Raw genomic sequence first — 26,694 nt, forward strand, 5'->3', positions numbered from 1 at the left:
CAACACCTTCTATTAGTCCCCCTCCCTAGCACCACAGACCAGCCCCAGCACACAGGGTCAGAGGCATGGAGGACCGGCCAAGCTTCTGACGGCTGGGCCGAGGCTTCCTCTCCCTTCTGTTCACCTCCAGCCCCAGAGCAGGCGAGCAAGGTTCCCACACTGGCTCCACCACTAACTGGGCAGGCCTCTTCAACAGCACCCAAATTACAAGCCCGCGTCCAGGGGCAGAAACCAAGATCAAATGAGGCTATGCTTTTCAAAGAGCTTGCACAAAGCCCTACACACCTAAGCCCGACTGCTATTATCTGCAGGAGACAGAAAAGGCAGACCAAGGGAACACCGGTTGCATTATAGGATGACTCAGGGACCCATCTGACAATTTCCAACGGTCCCACCCTGGAATTAATTGGCACAGGTAAGGGGCAGTGACCTCTGATCTTCCCAGAGAGCCCTGTGGCTGGCTGACGAAAGAGCATCCCCAAGCAAATCCTGTGACCCAGATCACCCGGAGGCCACATTTTAATAGCTGTAACTCTGGAGCCACTAGCCTGCTGAGGAAGGCGCTGAGCCCCAGTCTTGAACTTGGAGAACCACAGTCCTGCTCCCAGGAAAATGCTGACGGAAGCGGCGCGGTGCCTCTCCCCCTCGCTGGGCCCAGGCGGGGCGCTCGCCCCCAGCATCCAACTGGCGGCAACAAATCCTTGCAGAGTTGCCCGGGCCCAGCCCAAATGAGCCCCGGCATGCCAGGCGGAGCCCTTGGCGGGTTCCTGAGGCTCTCCAGGAGGCCCATCAGGAGCTGCTCCTCCCGCCCCGACAGCCACTCACCAGACACAGACACCTCCATGAGCGCCTCCAGTGGCCGGTTGTTGTCCAGGTCACGGCTGAGCTGCAGCTCGCCCGTGGCGGGGTCCAGCAGCAACAGGCGCAGCTCATTGCCCTGCACGAAGGTGTAGTTGAGGCTGTCTGACACGTCGGGGTCATGGGCCGGGATGCGGCCAATCACCCCAGTGGGGAAGCTGTTGGACTTGTTGGTGACATAGTTGTTGAAGAGGATCTGGAAGTCGGGCAGCACGGGCGGGTTGTCATTCTGGTCCACGAGAAGGATGTGCACCGTGGCTCGGCTCACCAGCGGAGCCGATGTGGCCTGCACCACCAGCACATACTCCCGCCGGACCTCAAAGTCCAGCTCCACCATGGCACGCAGGTCCCCGTTGAGCAGGTCCAGCTGGAAGAAATGCCGCATGTCCCCTTCCACAATCTGATACATGATCTGGGCATTAGGGCCTTCATCAGGGTCGTTAGCACGAATCTTTGCCACCACCGACCCCACTGGGTTGTTCTCCTCAACAAACAGCTCCAGTTCGTCCTTCTCAAACATGGGGGCATTGTCATTAATGTCCAAGATGGTCACCTGGATTTCTACTGAGGCGCTAAGGGGAGTGGGACTGCCCCGATCCACAGCCAGAGCCCAAAGGTTGTACACGGCCACATTTTCCCGGTCCAGCCGGCGCTGGGTGCGAATCACACCGGATGTGGGCTCGATGTAGAAGTCCCCATCGCCATCGTCCCCACCCTGGAAGGTGTACAGCAGACGCCCATTGGGACCTGAGTCCCGGTCCATGGCAGAGACCTGGAGGATGCTGGTCGAGGGTGGAGCATCCTCAAAGATGGAACCCTGGTAGAAATCCCACAGGAACTGGGGCGCATTGTCATTGGCATCGAGGATGAGGATCTCTAGGGTGGTGGTGTCTGATTTCTGAGGGATGCCGTTGTCCTGGGCCATGATGGTCAGCGTGTAGGCGACCTGGTTCTCATAGTCCAGCTCCATCATGGTGTACATGGTGCCACTGTCGGGGTCGATGCGAAACTGCGGCACGGGGTCCTGAATCACGTAGGTGATGCGGGCATTCTCTCCTGTGTCCTCATCGTTGGCACTGAGGGTAGCAATGGAGGTGCCCACAGGCCTGTCCTCACTGACACTCACAGTGTAATGGGAGCTCTGAAAGACAGGCCTGTGGGTGTTGGCGTCGGTGATGTTGATTAGGACATGCGCAGTGTGCGACCGTGTACCGTCGGATGCTGTCACCGCCAGCACGTACTGCTGCTCCTGCTTGTAGTCCAGAGGTAGCGCCAGGGTGATGAGGCCGCCTCCTCTCTGGCTGCTGAGTGCAAAGCGGTTCCGGGTGTTGCCGCCTGTGAGCTGGTAGGTAATCACACTGTTGGCGTCACGGTCGCGGGCCTGCAGGGTCAGCACGCTGCTCCCCACGGCCGCATCCTCATTCAGACGAAGCTCGTAGGTGGGCTGCGTGAACACCGGGTCGTTGTCATTCACGTCCAGCACCGTGATGGACACGCTGGTGGAGGAGCTCATGGGGGGCGAGCCGTGGTCCACCGCCTCCACCCCGAAGCTGTAGTGCTCCACCTCCTCGCGGTCCAGCTCGGCACACACTGTGATCCAACCGGAGCTGTTGTGGATCTGGAAGGGGAAGTCAGGGGTGGGGGCAGGGTTCTTAGGCCCAGCACTGCCGCCCCCCAGAAAGGCGGAGGCCGTGTTCACCAGGCGATAGTGCAGCCGGGCGTTCTCCCCAGAGTCCGCGTCCACCGCCTGAATGTGCACCACGGGGTAGCCCAAGGGCACATTCTCCAGCACCGTGGCCTGGAAGGGGCTGCTCACAAAGATTGGCTCGTTGTCGTTGACATCCAGCACCTGCACAGACACCACCCCGGAAGAATTGATGAGCGGGGGCCGGCCCCCATCCTGGGCCTTGATGCTCAGCGAGTATTTCTGGACATCCTCGAAATCCAGGGGGTTGATCACATCCAGGATCCCGCTCAGCGAGTGCAGGTAGAACTGGCCGGCCACGTTCCCGCTGAGGATGCTGTAGTGAATGGCCGCGTTCTGGCCCTGGTCCCGGTCCGTGGCCTGCACTCGCAGCACAGCCGTGTTGAGCCCCACGTCCTCGGGCACCTGGACCACGTAGTTCTGCTCGCTGAACTGGGGGTAGTTGTCGTTCTCGTCCTCCACCTCGATGTACACGGTGGCCGTGGCGCTGAGCGGGCCCGGGTTGCGCCCCTGGTCGTTGGCCTCCACCAGCAGCTGGTACTCGGCCGCCTCCTCCCGGTCCAGCACCGCCCGCGTGCTCACCACGCCAGAGCTCTCGTTGAGCTGGAAGACGTCCCACGCGCCCCCCAACACGCGGTAACGCAAGTTGGCGTTGATGGGCGAGTCGCGGTCGCTGGCGCGGATGGTCAGCACCTCGTAGCCCACCTCCAGGTTCTCCCGCACCCGCTCGCGGTACTCCGACTGCTCGAAGACCGGGCTGTGGTCGTTGGTGTCTTTGACCAAGACAGTGATGTAGGTGGTGGCCGAGCGCGGCGGCGTACTGTAGTCCACGGCCTTCACCCTGAGGACGTGCGTCTCCTTGGTCTCGCGGTCCAGTACGCTGTCCGTGCTCACGGCGCCCGTGGCGGAGTCGATGCGGAAGTAGCCCCGGGAGCGCTCGTCGAACAGCCCCTCCATGTAATAGCTCACGCGCTCCTCCTCGCCCTCGATGGTGTAGTGCGCGTGCAGCTGGAGGATGAGGGTGCCCGCCGGCTCGTTCTCAAACAACGCCACCTGGTAGTTGGGCATCGGGAACTTCAGGCTCCCTCTGCCGCTCGTGCCCCGCCGGGCCCGTCGCGCCGGCCCCGCCCGGGCTTCGGGCAAGTTCGGCGGCAGGGTCGGCGATGGGGATGGCGACGCGGAGGGCGTCCCCGCGGTGGCGGCCTCCAGCGACAGTCCCACCCGGACGACGCCAGCCGCGCGCCGCAGGGCGCACAGCAGACGCAGGCAGACCGAGCTGCCCGGCGGCAGGCAGATGGGGCGGCCGGGACAGCGGGGCCCGGGGCGCGGCGGGCAGCGGCAGGCGGGTAAGGCGGTCGGAGCTGCGAGCGCCGAATGCTGCGCCGGCGCGCAGCCGCCGGGGACGGGGAAGCGGAGCGCCCCGCAGAGCCGGGCACCGGTTCCACAGAGCCAGGCACGGGCTCCGCAGCCGGGATGGTGCGCGCGCGCCCGCAGGCGGCAGCTCAGCGCCGTCGGGGCACCGCGGGCCGCCAAGAGGACTTGCAGCGGCAGCGGGCTCCCCGCGCCCGAGATGCGCCGACGTCCTGCCAGCCGCCCATCGCGGCCCACGTCCAGCAGCTCCCGCGGCGCCCGGGGCGTGCGCGCGGCGCCCACCGCGTAGGTACAGCCGGGCCCAAGGGCGAAGGCGCGGGTCCCGCCGGGTACGCGCGGCTCCCAGGCGGCCGCTCGCAGCCCCATCGCCGGCAGGGCGGTGGCGGCGGCCAGGAGCAGCAGCACGGGCAGTACGGGCGGCGGCGGCGCCATGGCCCGGAGCCCGAGCCCGAGCCCGAGCCGGGCGCCCGAACACAATCCATGCACCCGGCGCGCCTCCGCATCCACCCGGCGAGGCCGAGGAGCGGCTCCCGGGCGCCCGGCGCTCGGCCCTCGGGGCGGTCCGCGTCCCGCCTCCCCGGGGACCCTGGCGGGGACCGTGGGGACCGCGCGCCCGGCCTCCCCCGCAGCTTCCACTTCGAGAGCACTTTGCGAAAGTTTGCGAAGTTGGTTTCAAGATGGCTCCTCGGCGCGTCCCGGGAGGGCGCCGCGCATCAACCTGCGGCGGCGGCGGCTCCAGGCGGCTCCAGGTGGCTCCGGCGCGGGCTCGGCCGGACAGGCGTGGGAAGCGGGGCGGGCCCGGCGCGGGGCGGGGGCTGAGTTCCCGGAGCGGGCTGGGCGGCTCCGCGCCGCGCAGACCCCGGCGGCCGGCTGCTGCCTGGGCGGTGTGCTTGGCCCGCGCCCCCTCCGCCCGCGTTCTCCCCGCCCCCGGCCCGGCCCCGCCCCGCCCCCGGCCCAGCGGCGTATTGTTCGGCCCCGGGGGGAGCCGGCTCGGAGGTGCGCGCCGAGAGGATCGCTATGGAGACGCGAGGGCGCGGCCGGGACGGGGACTGGGGGCCTACTCCCCGGAGGCCTCCCCACCCAGCCTCCCGGGGGGGCGGGGCCGAGGTAACAGGGCCGGGAAAGGTGGGGCTGGGGCCCCCGGTGGCCGCTACCCGTGGGGCGGTGGCTCAGCACCTCGGGCCCGGGGCCGCGGCTCCGAGCCTGGCTCCCCACCCGGGCAGAACAGATCCACGGAGACCGCCGCCAGGAGTGCCGCGCGCGTAGGACCGGGGGCGGAGGGCTGGCGCCGAGGGGCCAGGGAGCCCCCCCACTAAGCACTGCGGAGGCTGTCAAGTAGGGTTACCCATTTTACAGCAAGACGCACGGAGGCTAAAATGCTTCCCCCCGACTAAAACTCCCTGGACTTTGAAACCCAATAGGCAGCTACCGGATCTGCGTCCCACTTGGTTTAAAGCGCAACTTTTAAATGAAAGAAGAAAACCGCGGTTGACATAAGGAATTTGGAGAGGACGGCGGAGGCGCGCTCATCTCCCGCGTGCGGCCCGACCCGAGCGTTCGCGGACGCATCGCGGAATCCCAGAGCGTCGGGCTCCTCCAGAAGCGGGTTAGGGGGAAGGAAGAGGGGGGTGGTCTGCGGGCCCTGGAACCCGCCTGGGGCAAGCACCCGCAGGGATTTAGAGCTGTGCCACAGCCGCTGCCCAGCCTCCTACAGAGGACAGCGGGGGGCGGGGGGCAGAGACCTTAGAGCTTTCAGAAAAGCGACACACACCCCCGCCTCCTGCGGGGAACCACGGGGGGCCGGGGGCAGCTTTAGGTCTGCGTGACGGGTACACCCGCCTCCGGATGGGGCACAGCGATAGAGGGGGTGGAGGCTTAGGACTTCGCGACCCCCCACATGGGCGGGGCTTTGGGACTGTGCCACCAGCGGCTGGGAAGGGCGCGCACTCCCTCGGTGGCTCTCGGGGCGCCAGAGTCCAGTGCAGCCCTTAGGCCTCCCAGTGGTCGGGGACGGTAGGTGGGGGGCGCCTCTCCTCTCCTGGAAGGGCTTCTCCTGGGGCCGGTCGGAGCGGTGGGTGTGGGAGTAATGCGCAGTCACCCCTAGAACGGGTCTTTTTGGCAAGGGAGGGTCGGATCCTGCAGCCAAATCGCGGAGCTGAGCTCAGATGAGTCCAGTCTCAACGAGGACCGTGGGCTGCTGTGGAGAACCGGAAGGGTTTCTCCCCCGGAGCGATGTGTCTGTGTGTGTGTCACACGCATACTCAGCCAACTTCGCTCAAAGCTGCTGAAATAATGTCTTTGGGCTGAAGCCCAATGTGAGCATTTTCTTCCCAGTAGCAAGGATTTGAAGACGTTATATTGATCTAAAAGGTGAAGTTGCTTTGGAACCTTTTAATTCGAGGTTTCTACTGGAGAGTCCTGTTGGGAAATGTGTGTGTGGAGGGAGGGGAGGAAGGAGAAAAGTCCGTCTCCTTAATGTGAGAAAAGTCCCCCCTTAATTGGGGGACCTCCCCACCCCTCATATACCCTTCCACTGGGATTTTTCGGGGAAGGATGAAAGGACAGGAGTTCTGGGGCAGGAAGGCTGGGCGGGTCCCTGAGCCTGGAGCCTCCCAGTGGAAGGCTACTGGGCGGACCTGAAGGGGACCCAGGCAGGAGGAAAAACCAGAGAACCCCAGGAGTGCCTGTTTTGCAATAAGGCTTTAAGCAGAGTGGGTTGGGTTTAAATAAACAAAACTCAGCTGCAGCCAGTGGGTTCAGGTGTGGGCCTGCTTTTCTGTAATAAGACACCTGCAGGCTGCGAGGTAACCACAGGGACTGCCCAGCACCTAGGGACAGGGGAGGATGGATGAATCTCACTAACAGGATGTCCAGCAAAGACAAAAGATCATTCCATTCACACTTAGACCGACCGACAGCAAGCCCAACTCCACCATAACGTTTAGAGGTGTGCACAAATAGGGGAAAGATGAAGAAAAACAAGGAGGTGACTATGGGCACATTCAGGAGGGCTCCTGGGGGGGCAGGGGGCATCCCCTTCTGGACCTGAGGGTTACCAGAGTGTCAGCTTCATGATCACACTTTGAACTCCAAACACATGATTTGTGTACTTTTCCCTATGCCTGCATCTAGAGTCAGCAGCTTTTTTTTTTTTTTTTGAGACAGAGTTTCACTGTTGTTGCCCAGGCTGGAGTGCAATGGCACAATCTCAGCTCACCACAACCTCCGCCTTCCAGGTTCAAGCAATTCTGCCTCAGCCTCCCTAGTAGCTGGGATTACAGGCATGCACCACCACACCTGGCTAATTTTGTATTTTTAGTAGAGACGGGGTTTCTCCATGTTGGTCAGGCTGGTCTCGAACTCCCGACCTCGTGATCCGCCCACCTCGGCCTCCCAAAGTGCTGGGATTACAGGCATGAGCCACCGTGCCCGGCCTATTTTTATTTATTGTTAAATAGAGATGGGGTCTCGCTATGTTACCTAGGTTGATCTCAAACTTCTGGGCTCAAGAGATCCTCCCACTTCAGCCTCTCAAAGTGCTAGGATTATAGGTATGAACCACCATACCCTATTTAGAGTCCACAGTTTTATTTTATTTTACTTTATTTATTTTTGAGACGGAGTTTTGCTCTCTCACCCAGGCTGGAGGACAGTGGCACGATCTCAGCTCAATGCAACCTCCACCTCCTGGGTTCAAGCAATTCTCCTGCCTCAGCTTCTGGAGTAGCTGGGATTATAGGCACACACCACCAGTCCTGACTAATTTGTGTGTGTTTAGTAGAGACAGGGTTTCGCCATGTTGGCCAGGCTGGTCTGGAACTCGTGACCTCAGGTGATCCACCCACCTTAGCCTCCCAAAGTGCTGGGATTACAGGCATGAGCCACCGCGCCTGGCCTAGAATCCACAATTTTAAGTAAGTGGGGAGGGGAGTGGGACTAAAAAGACGGAGGCCGCAGTTTGTGCTGAGACGGCCAAGTGGTCCAGCCGCATCAAAAATCACGAGTTTGGAATGACTGGCACCTTCGAGGGGTTGAGCTTTAATTCTGCCACTAACTAGTTGTGTGACCTTCACCAAGTCCTAACTCCTCGTTCTAACTGGACACAATAGTCCTAGACTCCTAGCGTTGTTGAAGGATTAACAAGACAATCGGCGTGAAGCGGTTGGCACAGGGCCTGGCTCAGGCATGGATCTTCCAGGAATAGCATTTACTACTATCACAGTTGCTGTTTCCTAGCATGAGTTCAAGGCTGCCTCCTCTCCATCTTCATTATGTGAATTGAATGTGGTCACACATCTGTGTTGGAGCAGAGGCAGGGGCTGCATCTTTCAGGTGATTTCCCAAGGGGTCTGTACTTGGACACTGATCCAGTCCACCCAATGTGTTTCCAGAAAGTGGAGCTGATTCCTAGAGAGCAGAAGGGATATATGTGGGGCTTTGTAAAGGGCAGCGACCTATGTGGTGGGCTTGTCCACTGCCCGAGTCTGTGGCTCCCACAGGTCACTGCCTGGCTCATGTCCTTCCCCTTTGGGGTTGGCTTGGAGCACGGTCTCTCCTCCCTGGCCCCCATGTGCTCACCATCTCTGGGGGTCAGTGGCCCACTCATGACTCTCAGGGTGGGGAGGGGGCTTGGAGTTGAGTAACAGTGCCCTGGGTCATTCTTGCACCTGTCACCCTGAGAGCCACTGACCAGTTTTCTGTGCCTAGAATTGCTGCTTGCGGCCTTTCTCAGGGGCTCAATGGATTGTAATTGATGTTTGTATTTTGCACTTGCCCGGAGGTGTTTCACGGGAAGTGAGCATTTTTTAAAACAAAAATAGAATTTAGAAAAAAAAGAAGGCAGACACGATGGATTTCTAGTGTTGTACATGCTGTAGAAAGGACTTCAAAATTTGCTTTGTACCAGGGGCTGCAACCAGAAGCTACATGACTTCTGGAATCTGTTCCTTACACAATAAATTCCTGGGCCAGTCGGTAAACAGCAAGGAGCTACAAGAAGTCACCCATAGGCAAAAGCCGAGTGAGTCCAGGCCAAGCTCCACTTTGCCCTATTTTTGGAATTCAGGGGGAAACCTCTTGGGAACAGGCCCATTGCACCCCTGTGCCTCCTCTTGACGCCTTACAGTTGGTGGAGTTTGACACATGGAAAATTGTGAAAGTTAAAACACGGAGCAAAAATGAAGCCTGAACATAGAGTTAATAGAGGCAAGGGGCTACAGGGAATTTAGATCCTAATCAAGCAGGTCTTATGTACTTAGCGCTTCCCTGGAAGCCCAGGATAACATTATGACTACAAAGAAAAAATGTTTTCCTGCTTGGAAGTTGCCAGAACTTGTCTAATACAAATGCTGGGATTTCTTGCCTGTGGGCTGTCGCGTACGGCTACCCAGGCCCCCTCGTGAAGCCTCCTCCTGGGAGTTCGGCGCCCTCAGGTGCTCCCTGAGATGCCAGCACCTGAACAACCTGCTCCAGGGAGGCTTTAGCTCCAAGAAGGTTCTGGAAAGCTCCAGGAAGGTTAGCTGGCATGCACAAAAGCCAGAGACGAATCTCCAGCCTGCCTGGAAATGCTGTGGGCTCACAGCGATGGGCTGAGGTCTTGTGTCCAAAATTGCTCTTGCATCTCCCTGGGGAGCCTGGGTGGGGAGGAACAACAAGGTCCTGTGGCCATGCCCTCGCCCCACGCTCACCCAACCTGCCTGTGCCCACTGGGCCCATCTCAGGGCTGCACTGGCCCCTAGTGGCCAAGCACGGGCTCTACCCCTCTGCGCCTGCCTGGCTCCCTGTGCAGGTGCCCACCACACTGTCCCTGAGCAGAGCAGGGACCAGCCTGAGCCCTGGGCTCCGTGGCTACCATGCTGAGAGTGAGCCCTGTGCATACACACACACTTAGGATGCTGCTGACCCCGAGCAGTGGCCGGCCACACAGGCACTGGTCATACTGCCCACTGCTCCTGGGACTCCTGAGCCCCTCACTCTCTACAGGGTGAGGATGCCCAGCTCTGCAAGACATACAGCAAACGGAGTCTCAGAGTGCACAGCGTGAAGATGGGGCTCCCCTCACACGCCGCACCCCCATCTAGTCCCGGGGAACGAGAATGAAGGGCCCGGCTGAGCACACAAGCCCCAGGAGGGCATGGGAGCTGCGTTTGGGGGCAGTGACTGGGGGCGCTGCTGACTCCAGGCTCAGGTAAGGGAGATGCATGTGTTCCCGGAAGAGGGTCCACACCTGCTGAGTTCACACTGCTGAATATCCTTGCTCCTATCACTATTATTATCATCGTCATTGTCGATCTTGTTTCCTGGCCCCCCACCTGATGCACATAAACGTTATCATGGAGCCAGTATGGGGGAATATTGTCTCACTTGATTACTGTTGTTCTTTTTTTTTTTTTTTTGAGATGGAGTCTCGCTCTATCGCCCATGCTGGAGTGCAGTGGCACAGTCTCGGCTCACTGCAAGCTCCGCCTCCCAGATTCACACCATTCTCCTGCCTCAGCCTCCTGAGTAGCTGGGACTACAGGCACCCGCCACCACGCCTGACTAATTTTTTTGTATTTTTGGTAGAGACGGGGTTTCACCATGTTAGCCAGGATGGCCTTGATCTCCTGACATCGTGATCTGCCCGCCTCGGCCTCCCAAAGTGCTGGGATTACAGGCATGAGCCTGCGCCCGGCCCTGATTACTGTTTACTGATTACTGATTACTGTTCTTCTTTATATACCTCCCTCCCTTTTTGTTTCCCTGAAACTGGGTCTCACTCTGTCACCCAAGCTGGAGGGCAGTGGCATGACCACAGCTCACTGCAGCCTCAAACCCCTGGGCGCAAGTGATCCTCCTGCCTCAGCCTCCTGAGTAGCTGGGACTACACGCACATACCACTATGCTTGGCTAATTTTTTCTTTTTAATGTTTGTAGTGACAGGGTCTTGCTACGTTGCCCAGACTGGTCTCAAACTCCCAACCTCAAGCTGTCTTCCCTCCTCAGCCTCCCAGAGTGCTGGCATTACAGGCATAGGCCTCTGTGCCTAGCCTTATTCATTTATTTATTTATTTATTTATTTATGTTTCACTCTTGTCACCCAGGCTGGAATGCAATGGCACGATCTCGGCTCACTGTAACCTCCAACTCCCGGGTTCAAGCGATTCTCCTGCCTTAGCCTCCCAAGTAGTTGGGATTACAGGCATGCACCACCACACCTGGCTAATTTTTTTGTACTTTTAGTAGAGACGGTGTTTCTCCTTGTTGGTCAGGCTGGTCTCGAACTCCTGACCTCAGGTGATCCACCCGCCTCAGCCTCCCAAAGTGCTGGGATTACAGGCGTGAGCCACTGCGCCTGGCAAAACCTGCATTTTCTTGCACCATCTCCGTCTCTAAGAGAAGTCTGAGTGACCTACGTTTAAGTTCTCAAGTTAAACTATTACATTTCCCTTCAACCTTGGCGCGGTGGCTCCCGCCTGTAATCCCAGCACTTTGGGAGGCTGAGGCGGGCAGATCATGAGGTCGGGAGATGGAGACCATCCTGGCTAACACGATGAAACCCCGTCTCTACTAAAAATACAAAAAAATTAGCCAGGCGTGGTGGCGGGCGCCTGTAGTCCCAGCTATTCGGAAGGCTGAGGCAGGAGAATGGCGTGAACCCGGGAGGCGGAGCTTGCAGTGAGCTGAGATCGTGCCACTGCACTCCAGCCTGGGCGACAGAGCGAGACTCCGTCTCAAAAAAAAAAAAAAAAATGCAATGCAAGGGCCAGGTACGGCGGTACATGCCAGCAGTCCCAACACTTTGGGAGGCCAAGGTGGGTGGATCAGTTGAGCCCAGGAGTTCAGGACCAGCCTGGGTAACATAATGAAACCCCGTCTCTAAAAAAAAAATTTTTTTTTTGAGATGGACTCTCACTCTGTCCCCAGGCTGGAGTGCAATGGCACAATCTTGGCTCACTGCAACCTCCACCTCCCAGGTTCAAGCGATTCTCCTGCCTCAGCCTCCTGAGTGGCTGGGACTACAGGCATGTGCCACCACGCCCAGCTAATTTTTGTATTTTTAGTAGAGATGGGGTTTCACCATGTTGGCCAGGATGATCTCAATCTCTTGACTTTGTGATCCGCCCACCTCGACCTCCCAAAGTGCTGGGATTACAGGCGTAAGCCACTGCACCCGGCCCAAAAAATAAATTTAAAAAGAAGAAAAAAAGGAGACACACTTCACATATCTTAAAACTTACCCACTTTAAAGTGTACAATTCAATGCTTTCAGCATAGTCACAGAGTTGTGCAGTCATCACCGCTATCTAATTCCAGAACATTGGATCACCCCAAAAAGAAGCCCGAAAGTCATCATCAATCCCCTGCCAGCCCCCAGCAACCGATAACTGGCTTCCTGACGCTATGGATTTGCCTGTCCTGGGTGGTTTGTGTCAGTGGAATCACACACTATGTGGCCTCTTGGGCCTGGCTGCTTTCTCAGCATCACATTTCACTGTTCCTGCACATTGGGGTGTAAATTGGTGCTTCCTTCCTTTTGAAGGCTGAGTAACGGGTCACGCTATGGATACACTACAGTTTGTTTATCTACTCATCAGCCAGGAGAGATTTGGGCTGTTCCCACTTTTTGACTATTTTGAATACCCTCCCTTCCTTTTGAGTGGAGAAAAAAGGGCAAGACATTCCCTCTGCAAAATTGCACACAAAATCTTTTCTTAAATTATTCTTTTTATATTTTGGCATTGTAACTACTACTAACCATGCTGTCACCAATGGCTCAAAGAGGACTTTCCCTGGGGACTTTCCTCTGCCCCTGCTGGGTATAGGGAGGAGCACTAAAGTTGCCCTGAGGGCCGGGCGCGGTGGCTCATGCCCATAATCCCAGCACTTTGGGAGGCCAAGGTAGGCGGATCACCTGAGGTCAGGAGTTCGAAACCAACCTGGCCAATATGGTGAAACCCCATCTCTACTAAAAACACAAAAATTAGTTGGGCATGGTGGTCCGCACGTGTAGTCCCAGCTACTCAGGAAGCTGAGGCAAGAGAATTGCTTGAACCAGGGAGGCAGAGGTTGCAGTGAGCCGAGATCAAGCCACTGCACTCCAGCCTGGGTGACAGAGCAAGACTCCGTCCCAAAAATAAAATAAAATAAAATAAAACTGTTCTGAGGTAGGATTGGCAGAGTGAGAGTGGGGGTAGGGGTAGGGGGTAGGGGGCAGGGGCCCCTACTTTTCTGTCCCCTCCTAACACGTTCACCCACCCCCTGATGCTGTAGCTGGACAGGAGGGCCACCCACCCCAGCAGCCGTGAGTTGATGACACTCTGCCAGCCTGGCCCTGTCCTCCCTGGCCCCCCGCTTATGTCCTGCTTGTAATGGGGAAGCAAGAACAACCCCACTTGAACCACCCACTGTCTCCTTCATGCACATTCGGCCATTTGTTCAATATTCATTCAATACCGTGGTGGACATGGACACCCCTCCCCCCACAGAGAGATTATTGTCATGGGAGAATACAGACAGTACATGTCAGATTATTTTTTTCTCTTCCTCAACTTGCATAACTTTTCTGGGGTGCAAGAGAGACGGGCAGGTGATTGTGGGCAAGAATGATTCTACAGGAATGGTAGAGACCCAGAAAAGGTAGAGACAGTGTCAGCATGCTAATTATTATTATTATTATTATTTTTTTTTTTTGAGACAGAATCTTGCCCTGTTGCCCAGGCTGGAGAGCAGTGGTGCGATCTCAGCTCACTGCAACCTCCACCTCCTCGTTCAAGCAATCCTCCTGCCTCAGCCTCCTGAGTAGCTGAGATCACACCTAGCTAATTTTTTTGCATTTTTAGTAGAGATGGGATTTCACCATGTTGGCCAGGCTGGTCGCGAACTCCTGACCTCAAATGATCTGCCCCACCTCAGCCTCCCGAAGTGCTGAGATTGCCTAATTATATGATTGTATCTTCTTTTTAAAGATTGAAAGACAGACGGCAACACTGGGGTTGCAGAGCTTAGGAGCCAGTCCTGGCCCCCTGCCTCCTCCCTCAGGTTCCCCTGATCCCCAGGACATCGGCTTCCACATCTGCACATCTGGGAGACAAATGCACCATCAGGGAGGGCAAATCATACCTGGGAAGGGCCTGACTCCAGCAGTTTCAGCAGTGGCTGAAAGATCATGGCTATTTCTGCCATCATTACAATGGAATGTCCTCTCCCTCCAGCCACCTCCACAGCACTCAACACCGGTGTCCAGCCACTCTACGTAGATGTGTGGGGAACAGAGCACAGGCCTCTTGGCTTGGCTGTGGTCACCAGGAGGGAGCAGGGAGGGACAGTTGCCAAGAGGATGGGGGAGGGAGCCCGCTACTCAGGAACGCTGGGGCAAGACATGAGACAAAGGGCTGCCTTCACCCACCAGTAGAAGCCTGACCCTGAGCCCAAAGAAACTGCCCACCTGTGTGCTGACCCCAGGGCCTGAGGACAGGTTCCCAAGTGGACATCTCAAAGAAGGTCCCACATTCCAGGGCACGTGGGAACTCTGGCCTTCTGGCAGCTGGAGGGCAGCAGGAAGGGCACAGCTGTCTGAGACCTTCTGTCTGTGGCTTCCCAGAAAGAGGTGCCACCTCTGAGGAGGCACCAGTGCTCATGGACTCCTGGTTGCCAGTCTTGCCAGGGCAAAAAGGCAAGCGAAGGAAACCCTCTCTTCGTGGGGCACTCTGCCTTGCAGTGTCAGGTGAGATCCCGGGGGGAAAGCTGGCTTGAGCTCCTCTGGAATGTGCAGGGAGGACTCCATCAGGCCCGGCTCTGGCTCCAAGCTGGGCAGCAGGCAAGCCCCAGAGCTCCACCAGCCCCGTTGGCAGAGGAGGGCCCTCACGAGGCAGGAGCCCATGATTCATGCCCTGCTGGAATTTGTCAAGCATGCCGAGATTTGCAGCTCCTCCGAGATCAGGTCCTGCCCTGATCAAAAGAAAAGAAGATGGATGAGGACACTATAAATAGGCCAGAGCCACCCAGCTGGCCTCGGGGATGCAGGCGGTGTGTGTTCTGAGTTCTCACGAAGCTAAGAAACTCTAAATCCAGGTTGATATCGTGGCATACCGCCACCTGCTTCAGGGGGACGCAGGGCACAAGGAGGAGCTATTGGCAGAGCACTCAGTTCCTGCAAGTTCCAACTTCTACTAAAATTGGTTAATTGGTTCCTTTGCATGATTCAGGGCACACAGGCTTCTCTGTCCACAAAATTTGCTCACTTGCACACCCAGAGAAATGGACTTGGCTTGGTTTTTCCAACCTTTTGCCTCTGCGGAATCAGCAGTGGACGTGTGAGCTGGGGCCTCTGTCCCTGTCATGTGAGGAGGTCAGGCAGGACAGGCAGGGAGCACTGGGCAATGAGTCAGGAGGCCTGGTGGGGAGCTTGGGTGAGTCTGTTTTCCTCTCTGGACCTCAGTCTTCTCCTCTGGTTGATGTAATAAAATCCTACAAACTGAGTCTTTTTTTTTTTTTTTTTTTTTTGAGACAGAGTCTTACTCTCTCACCCAGGCTGGAGTGCAGTAACATGATCTCAGCTCACTGCAACCTTCACCTCCCAGGTTCAAGCGATTCTCCTGCCTCAGCCTCCCGAGTAGCTGGGATTACAGGCATGCGCCACCATGCCCGGCTAATTTTTGTATGTTTAGCAGAGACGAGGTTTCACCATGTTGGCCAGGCTGGTCTCAAACTCCTGACCTCAGGTGATCCACCCACCTCGGCCTCCCAAAGTGCTGGGATTACAGGTATGAGCCACTGTGCCCAGCCACGCAAACTTAGTTTTTTTGTTTTTGTGTTTTTTTTTGAGACGGAGTCTCACTGTGTCGCCCCAGCTGGAGTGCAGTGGCATGATCTCAGCTGACTGCAAGCTCCACCTCCCGGGTTCATGCCATTCTCCTGCCTCAGCCTCCTGAGTAGGTGGAACTACAGGCGCCCACCACCATGTCCGGCTGATTTTTTTTTTTAGTAGAGACAGGGTTTTACTGTGTTAACCAGGATGGTCTCGATCTCCTGAACTTGTGATCCGCCTGCCTCGGCCTCCCAAAGTTCTGGGATTACAGGCGTGAGCCACCACGCCCGGCCCAAACTTAGTCTTAAAGTTAACTTAGTCTTAAACAAGACGCTGATTATCTGCTGGTTGCAGAGGTCAGCGGTCTGAGATGGCTCTTCTCTACATCTCTACATGGGTGAACGTCACAATGTCTGCCTTGTTGGGGTCAAGCCAGGTTCTGCTGGGAAGCCAGTGCTCATGGTCTGCCAGAGCCCAGGATGGGGCTGTGCAGTCGGCAGGAGGGTGAGTGATCCATCAGTGTCACTCCCGGCCAGGGTGTTCTGGGAGGAGAAGGGGGGCTTTGTTCGAGTGGAAGCCAGGAGCATTCCCAAGGCTGGCCTTTGGGGGATATCCACTGTGACCCCCAGATCCTCACCACACTTCAGAGATGCTTCCTGGGGCCAAGACCGGGGGAAGGCTGCTTCATTTCATCTGGGCCATGCACCATTGTTGGGGGCCTGCCTGTGCCCAGCCCAGTGCTGGACTCGGCCCCTAATTTTTCAGATGTGTGGCCCGCCCTTGGTAAGTCCCGTCTGCTGTGCTGGGGAGACAGACATACACACATACTCGGTCAAATACTATGGAGCAAAACCAAGGGACAGGTCACTCTAGAGAGACAGTGAAGGGGGGTGTCTGTGAAAGCTGTCCAGGGTAACTGGGTTTTGAAGGTTCTCCAGGCAGATGAGAATGTTGAATTCCAGCCAAGGGGAAAAACATATACAAAGTCCTAGAGGAATCAAACAGACTCTGTGTGTCAGGGGAAGGTTTGGGACTATAAGCAACTTAATATTACTGAGGGGTGAAATCGCAGGGGTGGAGAGTGGGGTGGGAGATGAGTCCAGAGGTAGGCAGGGGTGGGTTAAGGGGTCTGGCCTTTGTACTGCAGGCACTGGGGATTTTCAGCTGTAGAGGGACAAGGTCAGCTGTGCATCTGAGAGCATGGGTGGCTGAGGAAGAGCAGGGGTTGGGGAGGAGACCAGCTGAGCACAGAACCAGAGGCCCATGGTGAGATGTTGCTGGAGGACACAGGTGAAGAGGCGGCTTTCCATCCTGAAAGGATGTCTGCCCAGGACAACACACAGGGCACCAGAACCCATCCACAATGACTCTGGACAGCCAAGAGGTGGGTCACCCCAAAGTCCCACCCAGGAGCTTCTTTGGTGAAGGAGGGGGCTACTGTCCGCAGGCTGCCAGTCTCAGAGATAAGAGAGTTCTTGTCTTTCTCATAGTCAGCAATTCCAACATTTGAGAGTCACTGCTTTGACTATGACCCTGCTCACCCACCTGCAGTGATGAGGGGAGTTGAATCTCTTTGTTTCTGCCTCTGTAAATGTGGACACCCGGCCCCTTTACTGTGGCAATACTGCCGGGTGAGGCCCCCCAACCCATGTGGAGAAGGGGCTCCGAGAGGCCCCCGCTCCCGCACCCCAGTCAGGTGAATATGATCGTGTCCTTTTGTGATCAGCGTGGACACAGCAGCAGGAATTAGAGCAGTGGGACAGGCACCAGCACCCACTCCTTCAGGCCGGGCTTCCTCCCCATCTCCCACCCTGTTCCCTCCTGCGAGGGGCTCTTCTCTGCCAGTGAGGTGAAGGCCAGAGGAGAGGGGTGGGGACGCCTATCCTGTCCTACCTGCCTTCACCGTGGAGCAGGGCAGTCGGGGCCAGTCCATGTGGCAGGTTCTGGCTCACGGGACAGGCCCAGAGCCAGGCAGCCTTTCTCACTGGGTCCGTCTGGGTGGGCTCCTGGAGGTGGGGACGGCATCTCCAAGGAGAGGACTGGAGGTGAGGCTTGTGGAGGGGAAGGCGGACCTGGGGCAAAAGGGAGGGATTCCAGAAGCTTCTGGATGGGAGGTAGACTGCAGGGAACGTGGGATCTCCCCAGAGAGAGGCCAGACATCCCCGGTGTCAGGAGCTGGGCCGTGGAGGGGGGGTTTGGTGAATGCCCTGGCCGTGGCCCAACAGGACAGAGCTTTGGCTTTAGTGTAAATTGGAATCTCCCCTCTACTTTTGCATGGGGTGTGGATGTGGTAACAAATTGGGGCTCCTCCAGGAAATAAGAGGGGGATGGACCCCACACGTCCAGGGTCCAAAAAAACTCTACCTCCCTCTATGCCCCACGTGCCCAGAGAAGGTGTAGTTTCTCTGCTTTGCCTGTAACCCTCTGAGTGTACCCCTGAGCCCCTTCTGCTGGGCAGTGGGCATAAAACGAGGCCAGCTCAGCCGGGCACAGTGGCTCATGCCTGTAATCCCAGCACTTTGGGAGGCCGAGGTGGGCAGATCATGAGGTCAGGAGTTTGAGACCAGCCTGACCAACACGGTGAAACCCCGTCCCTACTAAAAACACAAAAATTAGCCAGGCATGGTGGCATGCACCTGTAATCCCAGCTACACAGGAGGCTGAGGCTGGAGAATCACTTGAAACCGGGAGGAGGAGGTTGCAGTGAGCCAAGATCACGCCATTGCACTCCAGCCTGGGCATTCTGAGTGAGACTCCATCTAAAAAAAAAAAAAAAAAAAAGAAAGAAAAAACAAAAAACCGAGGCCAGCCCAGTGACATCAGACCCCAGATCCCTCCTCTCCTCCACTGCCGCCTCTCCAGTTTCTCGGTGCTTGAGGGGACGATGTGGCTTATGTGGCTGCCTGGTGACAGGGGTTCTCAGGGCCTCCAGCCTGAGTCTCTGCCTACTCATCCTCCAGCCTGCTGTCCCCTGGAGAATCCATGTCCCGCTGTCCTGGCTCCCGCTGGCATTGGCAGGTGGGGGGCTGGGGACAGGTCTCCTGGCCTCAGCTTGCCCTAGAACTTGGACCCTCCATCTGCTACCACCTGCTCCCATGCCGCTGCAGGCCCTGACAGTCTCCCAGCCGCTTCTGGGTCCCAGGAATGCCAAGCCCCCAGCCTCCACTCTCTGGCCACACGGACATTGCACAGGCTGGTGCTAGAGCAGTCCATGAGGCCATCTCCGTCTGGGGAGCAGAATTCTGACACGGAACCAAAAGGAGCTTAGTGGCTCTCTGCAGAGCTGATGGCCCAGGAAGCATCTCATTTTTAAAGCAATAATGCCACTAGATGGGCAGAGCTGAGGAAATGCTACATGGCCAGGACAGGCGAGGGTGGGCCCAGCAGCTGGAAGCCCCCCGGATCCAGGGCAGTCTTCCCGTGGGGCCGTGGGGAGACTTCTCCCTCTCTCCCTCAAAATGGCCTCCCTTAGCCGCCGCCTTTCTTCTTCTTCCTCTCTCTGAGCTGCTTTCCCTGCTTCTCCAGGCACCCTGTCATCGGCCAGAGCTCCTGGGCTCAGCTCTCTCCCCAGTTCAAATGAACAGCTTCTGGTGAACGAGAATCTTGTTTCTAATTCCCTGTTCCCAAGCTGGCCTGGTCTGTGTGAAGCAGTGGCATGGTCAAGTCATCAGCATCAGACAGGGTCATGAGAGTACACACAAAGGTGTTCACCGAGGGCTGCACAGGACCCAAAACCCAGACCAGCCTGGCTCACCCAGCCCAGCTACCTGGCGTGGGCCAGCTGCTGCCGGGAAGGGCCCCTCTCAAATGCACACAGGCACAACGGCAGCTGATGACACACGGCTCCACTCCTTCCTGCCTTCACGCCTTCTGCAAGGTGACATTTCAGCTCATGGGAAGGTGGGAGCTATTTCCCCACCCCTGCAATCTGGCAGAGGGCCCTATGATTTGTTCTGACCATACAGTGAGGCGGAAGGGATGTCAGTTCCAAGCCTAGGCCTTAAGTGCTCTTCTGCCCTTCAGGAGCCCTGTGCTAGAGGATGAGAGACCACATGGAGCCGAGAGCAGCTGTCCCAGCTGAGGTCCCAGAAATGTGAGCCCAGCTAAGACAGCAGAGCCATGTCGCCAACCCTTAGTGACCTCAGAAGTGAGCCCATCTCTGATCAGCAGAGCCACTCAGTGGGCCTGGAGGCTCATGAGAAAGAATAAATGGTTGTGTTTGAAGCTATTACATTTGGGGGAGTTTTGTTACACAGCAATAGATAACTGATACAGACATCCCACGGACTATCTCTGAGCATCACATACTAAAAATGTGACTGCAGGAGCAGTTAATCAGAGAAGCAGGGTCTCACTGTAACGCAAACAGAGACCCGCAGCTGTGGCTATGGCCTCTCCAGAGGAGAAGAGTCATAGTGGTTAAGACGCATAGACAGAGCCTGAAGGCAAGGTTCACTGTGTGGCAGCCAATCTCCAAAGATGGCCGAGGGAACCATGCCTCCTGGTGTTTCCACCCTTGTTTAGTCCCCTCCCACACGGAATCTGGATTGGCCGTAACCCTCACATTAACCAACAGAATGCAGTGAAGTGCCACTGTGCCAGTTCCAGGCCTGAGACTTAACAAGACCCAGCAGATTTGGCCTTTGCATTCTCAGGAGACTGCTGCCACCTAAGAAGTCGGACCAGCCTGATGGAGAGGGGCTACCCAGAGGACATTGAGGGTGCAGAGACGTGAGTGATAAGTCATCTTGGACATTCTGCCACCATCTGACGGCAATTGCATGAGAGACCACAAGCAGAAGAACCACCCAGCTGAGCCCAGCCAACCCACAGAACCCTGAGAAATAATAACGAAGTGTTGTTTCAAGGCACGAGGTTGTGGGGTGTTTGTTACGCAGCAATAGGTAGCTGGTGCACTCTACTTACCAGCCAAGGGTTCTTGTGCAAGTCCTTTGCATGAACTCTACTGCACTTTGCAAATGGGGGTGATTCTCACTAATCTAAGCCAGGAAGGTCTACCTCCTCACCCTGGGTATCATGAAGAACAGCTTCAGAACAATACTTTAGTTCCCTCTTATGAAGCCATAAAGGTTCCAGAAATGTGGGGTTCAGTCTCAGAGAACCCAGTAATCTATCTTCCCAAATACACATCTGAGAGGGTTGTTCCCCTATTGAAGGGTCATGGGCAGCTCCTCATTTCTGGACCTTTCTGGGTCTTCCCTGCCCACCAGTCAGCCCCATCTCCCATCCCCCACTGGCCCCTTCCCCAGTTTGTACATTTGACAACGTATGACTTGGTGTTCTAGCTGCAGCTGAAATGCTGCCTCCTCTGACACCTTCCCTGTCCTCTGGGCCGGCTAGGGTGCTCCTCGTCTGTTCCCGCAACCACTGCATCGTGCATTACAGCTGTCACTGTCCTGTATTACTGTCTCCCTAATGCTTACCCCAGAGGGCAAAGACCAGCTCTTTCCACTGTGTGGCACTGAGCAGAGGGTCAAATACAGAGGGAAGATCTATAAATACTCCTGGGCCAGGTGCAGGGGCTCACACCTGTAATCCCAGCACTTTGGGAAGGCAAGGCGGGTGGATCACAAGGTCAGGAGATTTAGACCATCCTGGCTTACACGGTGAAACCCCGTCTCTACCAAAAATACAAAAAATTAGCCGGGCGTGATGACAGGCACCTGTAGTCCCAGCTACTTGGGAGGCTGAGGCAGGAGAATGGCATGAACGAGGGAGGCGGAGCTTGCAGTGAGCAGAGATCACGCCACTGCACTCCAGCCTGGGCGACAGAGCGAGAGTCCGTCTCAAAAAATTAAATAAATAAATAAATAAATAAATACTCCTGGATGAATGAGGTCGAGGCCAGGGCTGCCTTCAGGAGGGCAGCATCTCCTAGGGAGACAGACCCCCCCAAGCAGGGACACAGGTAGCAAGGCTGGGCTGGGGACGAGTGAGTGTGGACAGCGTGGGTCTGAATGTGCCTGAGAGGAGAGGAGGAGGGTGTGAGGGCTAGAGAGCCTTCAGGATAAGCAGAGCTTAGGCCTGTCTCTGAGGGGGTGTGGGATTGCTTTCTGTTGCACTCAGACGTTTCTGTTCATTTTGGCCATCTGCAAAGCAGCCCATTAGGTTGTATCTGTGGTGCCTAAAACGGAGAGGAAATCTGGGAGTTTTCTAGGTAACGTCCAATCCAGATGACCAGCTTGAACAATTCTAGGGCTCTTCCCGCCACCAACACCCTCAATACACCCCAGTGCACCCCAGCACACACACAGGCACCCCCTCACTCTTTCTGCTATGCATTCCAGCTGCACTGAGTCGCAGCATCTCACTGGCTGCCCTCGGAGGAACCTATGAAGTCACCAGGAAGGGGGACTGCTGCAGGGCCCTGAAGCTTGGAAACAGGCATGAGCGCTGAGGAGTAAGCAGCAGGGGCCAGGCCCCATTCCATGGCTTAGCCAGAAAATGTACACCCTGAATTCTCTCCAAATTACTCCTCTGGAGCAAGATGAGAGCCATGTTGGCAGCCAAGGACGTAACTCCCAGAATGAGCTGATGAGTCAACTTGACTTCTGGCAGCATAGTGACCAGATATCCCAAAATGCCATCCGCTACCTGATTGCAAGTAAATGTCTATGGACATAACATTATTGCACTGCCAAGATCACAAGGAAGCCCTCCTTCCACAAAAGAAACAAGCAATAAATAAAGCAAACTATCTGGAACCAGAGATGAGCAACAAGCATTTTCCTTAGGTAACGCAAAATGCAGAGTGGTGAGTGGGGGGAGTGAACCTAAGACTCCTACACCGACTTGAGACCCTCAAAGGAGGCTACCCGCCTAAGGAGAGGGTGGTTCCAACCAAATCTGCCTGCCAGGACAGGGATCCCTCTGGGAAACCTGGGTGTCTGCTTCAGAGCTCCAGGTGGAAACATTTAAGAACAATAATAATGTCCCTGGAGGATTTGCAACCATTTGCTCTCCTGCAGCGCTGTAGTTAAATTTATACTATCCTCATAGACAGGAAAATCCCCACTCAAGAAATTAAATTAAACTGGTCCTGGTCAGTGATAAACTGGTAGAAGCAAACAGAAATTCTTTCTGGAGGAAAGCATTCCAGTTTAGGCCTTCAGGATTCCTACAGTTGAAGCACAACCAAATACGAACACACACACACACACACACACACACACACACACACTCAAACCCAAGGACACAAGCCACCATAAGGTGAGACTCAATAGAAATAACAAATAGATTTAGACCTCTGAGAACTGCTTGAAATAAATGAAGTGCCAGCCAGGCGCAGTGGCTCACGCCTGTAATCCCAGCACTTTGGGAGGCCAAGGCAGGCGGATCACAAGGTCAGGAGATCGAGACCATCCTGGCTAACACGGTGAAACCCCGTGTCTACTAAAAGTACAAAAAATTAGCTGGGCGTGGTGGTGGGCGCCTGTAGTCCCAGCTACTTGGGAGGCTGAGGCAGGAGAATGGCGTGAACCTGGGAGGTGGAGCTTGCAGTGAGCTGAGATGGCGCCACTACACTCCAGCCTGGGCGACAGAGCAAGACTCCGTCTCGAAAAATAAATAAATAAAATAAATAAATAAATAAATGAAGTGCCAGGCATGGTGGCTCCACAACTGTAATCCCAGCACTTTGGGAGGCCGACGTGGGCAGATTGCTTGAGCTCAAGAGTTCATGACCAGCCTGGGCAACATGGCAAAACCCCATCTCTACAAAAATGTACAAAAAATTAGCGGATGTGGTGAGCATGCCTGTAGTCCCAGCTACTCAGGAGGCTGAGGTAGGAGGATCACTTGAGCTTGGAAAGTCTAGGCGGCAATGAGCTGTGATAGTGCCACTGCACTCTAGCCTGGGAGACAGAGTAAGACTCTGCCAGGAAAAAAAAAAAAGGAAGGGAGGGAGGGAGGGAAAAGAAAATAAATAGATGAAGTCTACTCATCTATCAATTTTTCCTTTTTGATCATCTTCCTTATTCCATCTAAGGAATTCCAGCTAAATCTGCCTGCATATTAAAGAAGTTTCTTTGGTTCTGTTCATTTGTTTGTTTGCTTGTTCATTTTTGAGACAGTTTTGCTCTTGTTGCCCAAGCTGGAGTGCAATGGCACCATCTCAGCTCACCACAAACTCTGCCTCCCAGGTTCAAGCAATTCACCTGCCTCAGCCTCCAAAGTAGCTGGGATTACAGGCATGCACCACCACTCCCAGCTAATTTTGTATTTTTAGCAGAGACGGGGTTTCTCCATGTTGGTCAGGCTGGTCTCAAACTCCCAACCTCAGGTGATCTGCCCACCTCGGCCTCCCAAAGTGCTGGGATTACAGGCATGAGCCACCGCACTCGGCCAATTAAGGAGGATTTAATGGAATAAGGAAGGTGATCAAAAAGGCAAAAGAGTCTGTTGGAGAAAAAAAGGCCAGAGAGATCTGAAAAAGAACCAAATATACTTTTACAAGTGAAAAAATACAAATGTTGAAACTATGATTAAACAGCTGAAGAGAGAATCAGTGAATTGGAGCACAGATATGAAGAAATTTCCTAGGATGCAACATAGAAAGATGAGAAGAGAGAAAATATGAAAGAAAGGTAAGACGGCTGGGAGGAGAGAATGAGTGAGTCTAATGTGCATCTAATCAGAATTCCTAGAATTCCAGATCCCTGGATGAGGTGGTACTAAGTGGGGGCAATGGGTGGGGGTGCAGTGCGGGGCTGTTCCAGGCAGACGGAACAGCACGTGCAAGGCCCTGAGGAACCTAACCAAAGCTGGTCTGCTAGAGCCCTTGCTCTGTGCTGCCTTATGCAAGGCAATGCTGGGGCACAGATGGGGCTTAAACACTGTCCCTGCCTGAGCAGTAGGCAGCCTGGTGGGGAGCCAGCCACAGTGAAGTAGACAGCTGTGCTACTGCCTGGCCAACTCCATTTCCCCTTCAACTGCTAACTATACCTCTTCTCCTCCCCAACTCTCAGGCCACATGGCCCAGGTAGAGCTAGCCCCAGTCCTTCATGCTTCAGGGATGGACATGTGACCTTGGCCAGGTTAATCACAGCCAGTGAGGTCCAGTTCTGAAACTTTTGTTAGAACCACTGGGCAGAGGAAATCTCTGGTTTGTCAGGGGTGCTGACAGGGGAGAATGTTGGTCTGGAACCACCATGAGATGGAACCAACATAAAGAAAGGCCCCCTTTGAGCCCTGGCTCCAAGTTTCCTGAAGATACCCTGGACATAATGGTTACAGAAGTTAATAGATTTCCTTTTCTGTTTGAGCTGGTCTGAGCTGTTTTTTCTGTTACATATAACTCCTTGCTCTGTCCCTGAAACAGAGGGAAATCCCAAGGCTGGAGACCCCATGGGAGGACCTGGCCCAGCCTAGGGGTCAGTGAGGCTTCTTATGGGAGGTGATAGCCAGGCTGGGTCTTGATCGCTGCACCAGAGTTAGCTGGAGGGAAGAGGTGCGCCCGGGCAGGCTGGTGCAGGTGCTGGCTGCCTTCCCAGAAGTCAGGGCAGCTCACTGGCTCCTGGGCACAGTCTCTGCCCAGGCAGGCCCTGGGCTCCCAGGTCAGCTCTCAGCAGCAGCTTCTGAGGGCCTCGGGGTTTGGCAGGAACAGGAGGCCTAAAGAGGGGACAATTCATAAGCACTGCATAGGGTGGGGCAGGCCAGCCTCCAAGGGTCTTATTTCATGAGTCATGTTGGTGTCAGGACCTCCAACCTCAGGATCCACTGAGGTTTGTGTGAGGAGCTGTGTCGGGAGGTCACCAGCCCATCCTGTCCCTCCCTGGCCCCCAGCATGGCAAGTGCCATGGCCACCCCAGGTCGTGTTGCCAGGCAGGTGCAATGTGCAGGGCACCAAACCAAGTGAGCTTAAGAATCTGCTCTCAGCTCTATAACAGAGTCGTTTCAGCTTCTTGATGCCAGCTGACTTGGCACCCACCCACGTTCAGTCTCTTGCAGATCAATCAGCTGATCAGTGGGCTGCACGGGTCTCTGTGCCCTGTGCCTGTGTCACTACCAGCCCAGGCTCCCATGCCCAGCTTAAATGCCCTCTCCTCCAAGAACCCTTCCCTGATCACCCAAGGCATAAATGTTCCATCCTGCCTCTAACAACCCTTTGAAACAGGACCCCAGGCTGCCGTGGGAGGTGGTTACTTGTAGGTATGTTGTATTTTCCTTTGGTTCATCTCCGTCTACTCAGGGCCTAGTGAGGACCTGGCAAGAACATCTGATAGGGTAAGTCCTAGCCAGAGAAATCAGGCCAGAGAAAGAAAGAAAGGGCATCCAAATTGGAAAAGAGGAAGTCAAACTATATCTGTTTGCCAACGATACGATCTTATACCTAGAAAACACCAAAGATTACTCCAAAATACTCCTAGATTTGATAAATAAATTAAGTCTCAAGTTACAAAATCAATGTATACAAATCAGTAGCATTGCCATACTCAACAATGATCAAGCTGAGAATCACAAGAACTCAATCCCCCTTTTTTTTTTTACCTTTGAGATGGAATCTCGCTCTTGTTGCCCAGGCTGGAGTGCAATGGCGCGATCTCGGCTCACTGCATCCTCTGCCTCCCAGGTTCAGCAGTTCTCCTGCCTCTGCCTCCTGAGTAGCTGGGATTACAGGCACCTGCCACCATGCCCGGCTAATTTTTGTATTTTTAGTAGAGATGGAGTTTCACCCGGTTGGTCCATGCCTGTAATCCCAGCACTTTGGGAGGCCAGGGCGGATGGATAACCTGAGGTCAGGAGTTTGAACTCAATCCCTTTTACAGTACCTAGACACAAAAAGCAAAATGCTTAGGAATATACTTAACCAAGGAGGTGAGCGATCTCTACAAAGAGAACTATAAAACACTGCTGAAAGAAATCATAGATGACAAAAACACATGGCAATACATCCCATGTTCACGGATTAGGACAATCAATATTGTGAAAGTAACCATACTGCCCAAAGCAA

General features: G+C 55.5%; 1 protein-coding gene and 2 long non-coding RNA genes across 5 annotated transcripts in view; 2 read left to right on the plus strand and 1 right to left on the minus strand.

Moving 5' to 3' along the window:
• The window catches only part of CELSR1 (cadherin EGF LAG seven-pass G-type receptor 1), a 182,213-nt gene extending 177,387 nt beyond the window's left edge, over positions 1 to 4,826 (minus strand). The window contains exon 1 of one of the 2 annotated variants that reach the window (XM_054543811.2): positions 826 to 4,826. In XM_054543811.2, the coding sequence (XP_054399786.1) occupies positions 826 to 4,366 (3,541 nt within the window). In that variant the 5' untranslated portion in view covers positions 4,367 to 4,826. The remainder of the gene's footprint in view (positions 1 to 825) is intronic. The other variant, XM_024240160.3, reaches the window with a different exon arrangement.
• Positions 4,827 to 4,917: 91 nt separating this feature from the next.
• LOC129052753 (uncharacterized) lies at positions 4,918 to 15,387 on the plus strand. Its single transcript, XR_008517906.2, has 3 exons — positions 4,918 to 5,540; positions 9,917 to 10,121; positions 13,882 to 15,387. It is a non-coding gene; the product is annotated as an uncharacterized LOC129052753 (long non-coding RNA).
• A 583-nt stretch (positions 15,388 to 15,970) lies between these two features.
• On the plus strand, positions 15,971 to 20,592 carry LOC129052754 (uncharacterized). Of its 2 annotated transcripts, none has more exons than XR_010139548.1 (3): positions 15,971 to 16,505; positions 19,248 to 19,599; positions 19,746 to 20,558. It is a non-coding gene; the product is annotated as an uncharacterized LOC129052754 (long non-coding RNA). The 2 variants fall into 2 exon arrangements; XR_008517907.2 differs by having other exon boundaries at positions 15,975 to 16,505; positions 20,378 to 20,592.
• The last annotated feature ends 6,102 nt before the right edge of the window (positions 20,593 to 26,694 follow it).

Source organism: Pongo abelii, chromosome 23 (assembly GCF_028885655.2).
Source record: "Pongo abelii isolate AG06213 chromosome 23, NHGRI_mPonAbe1-v2.0_pri, whole genome shotgun sequence".
NCBI classification, from domain to species: domain Eukaryota; kingdom Metazoa; phylum Chordata; class Mammalia; order Primates; family Hominidae; genus Pongo; species Pongo abelii.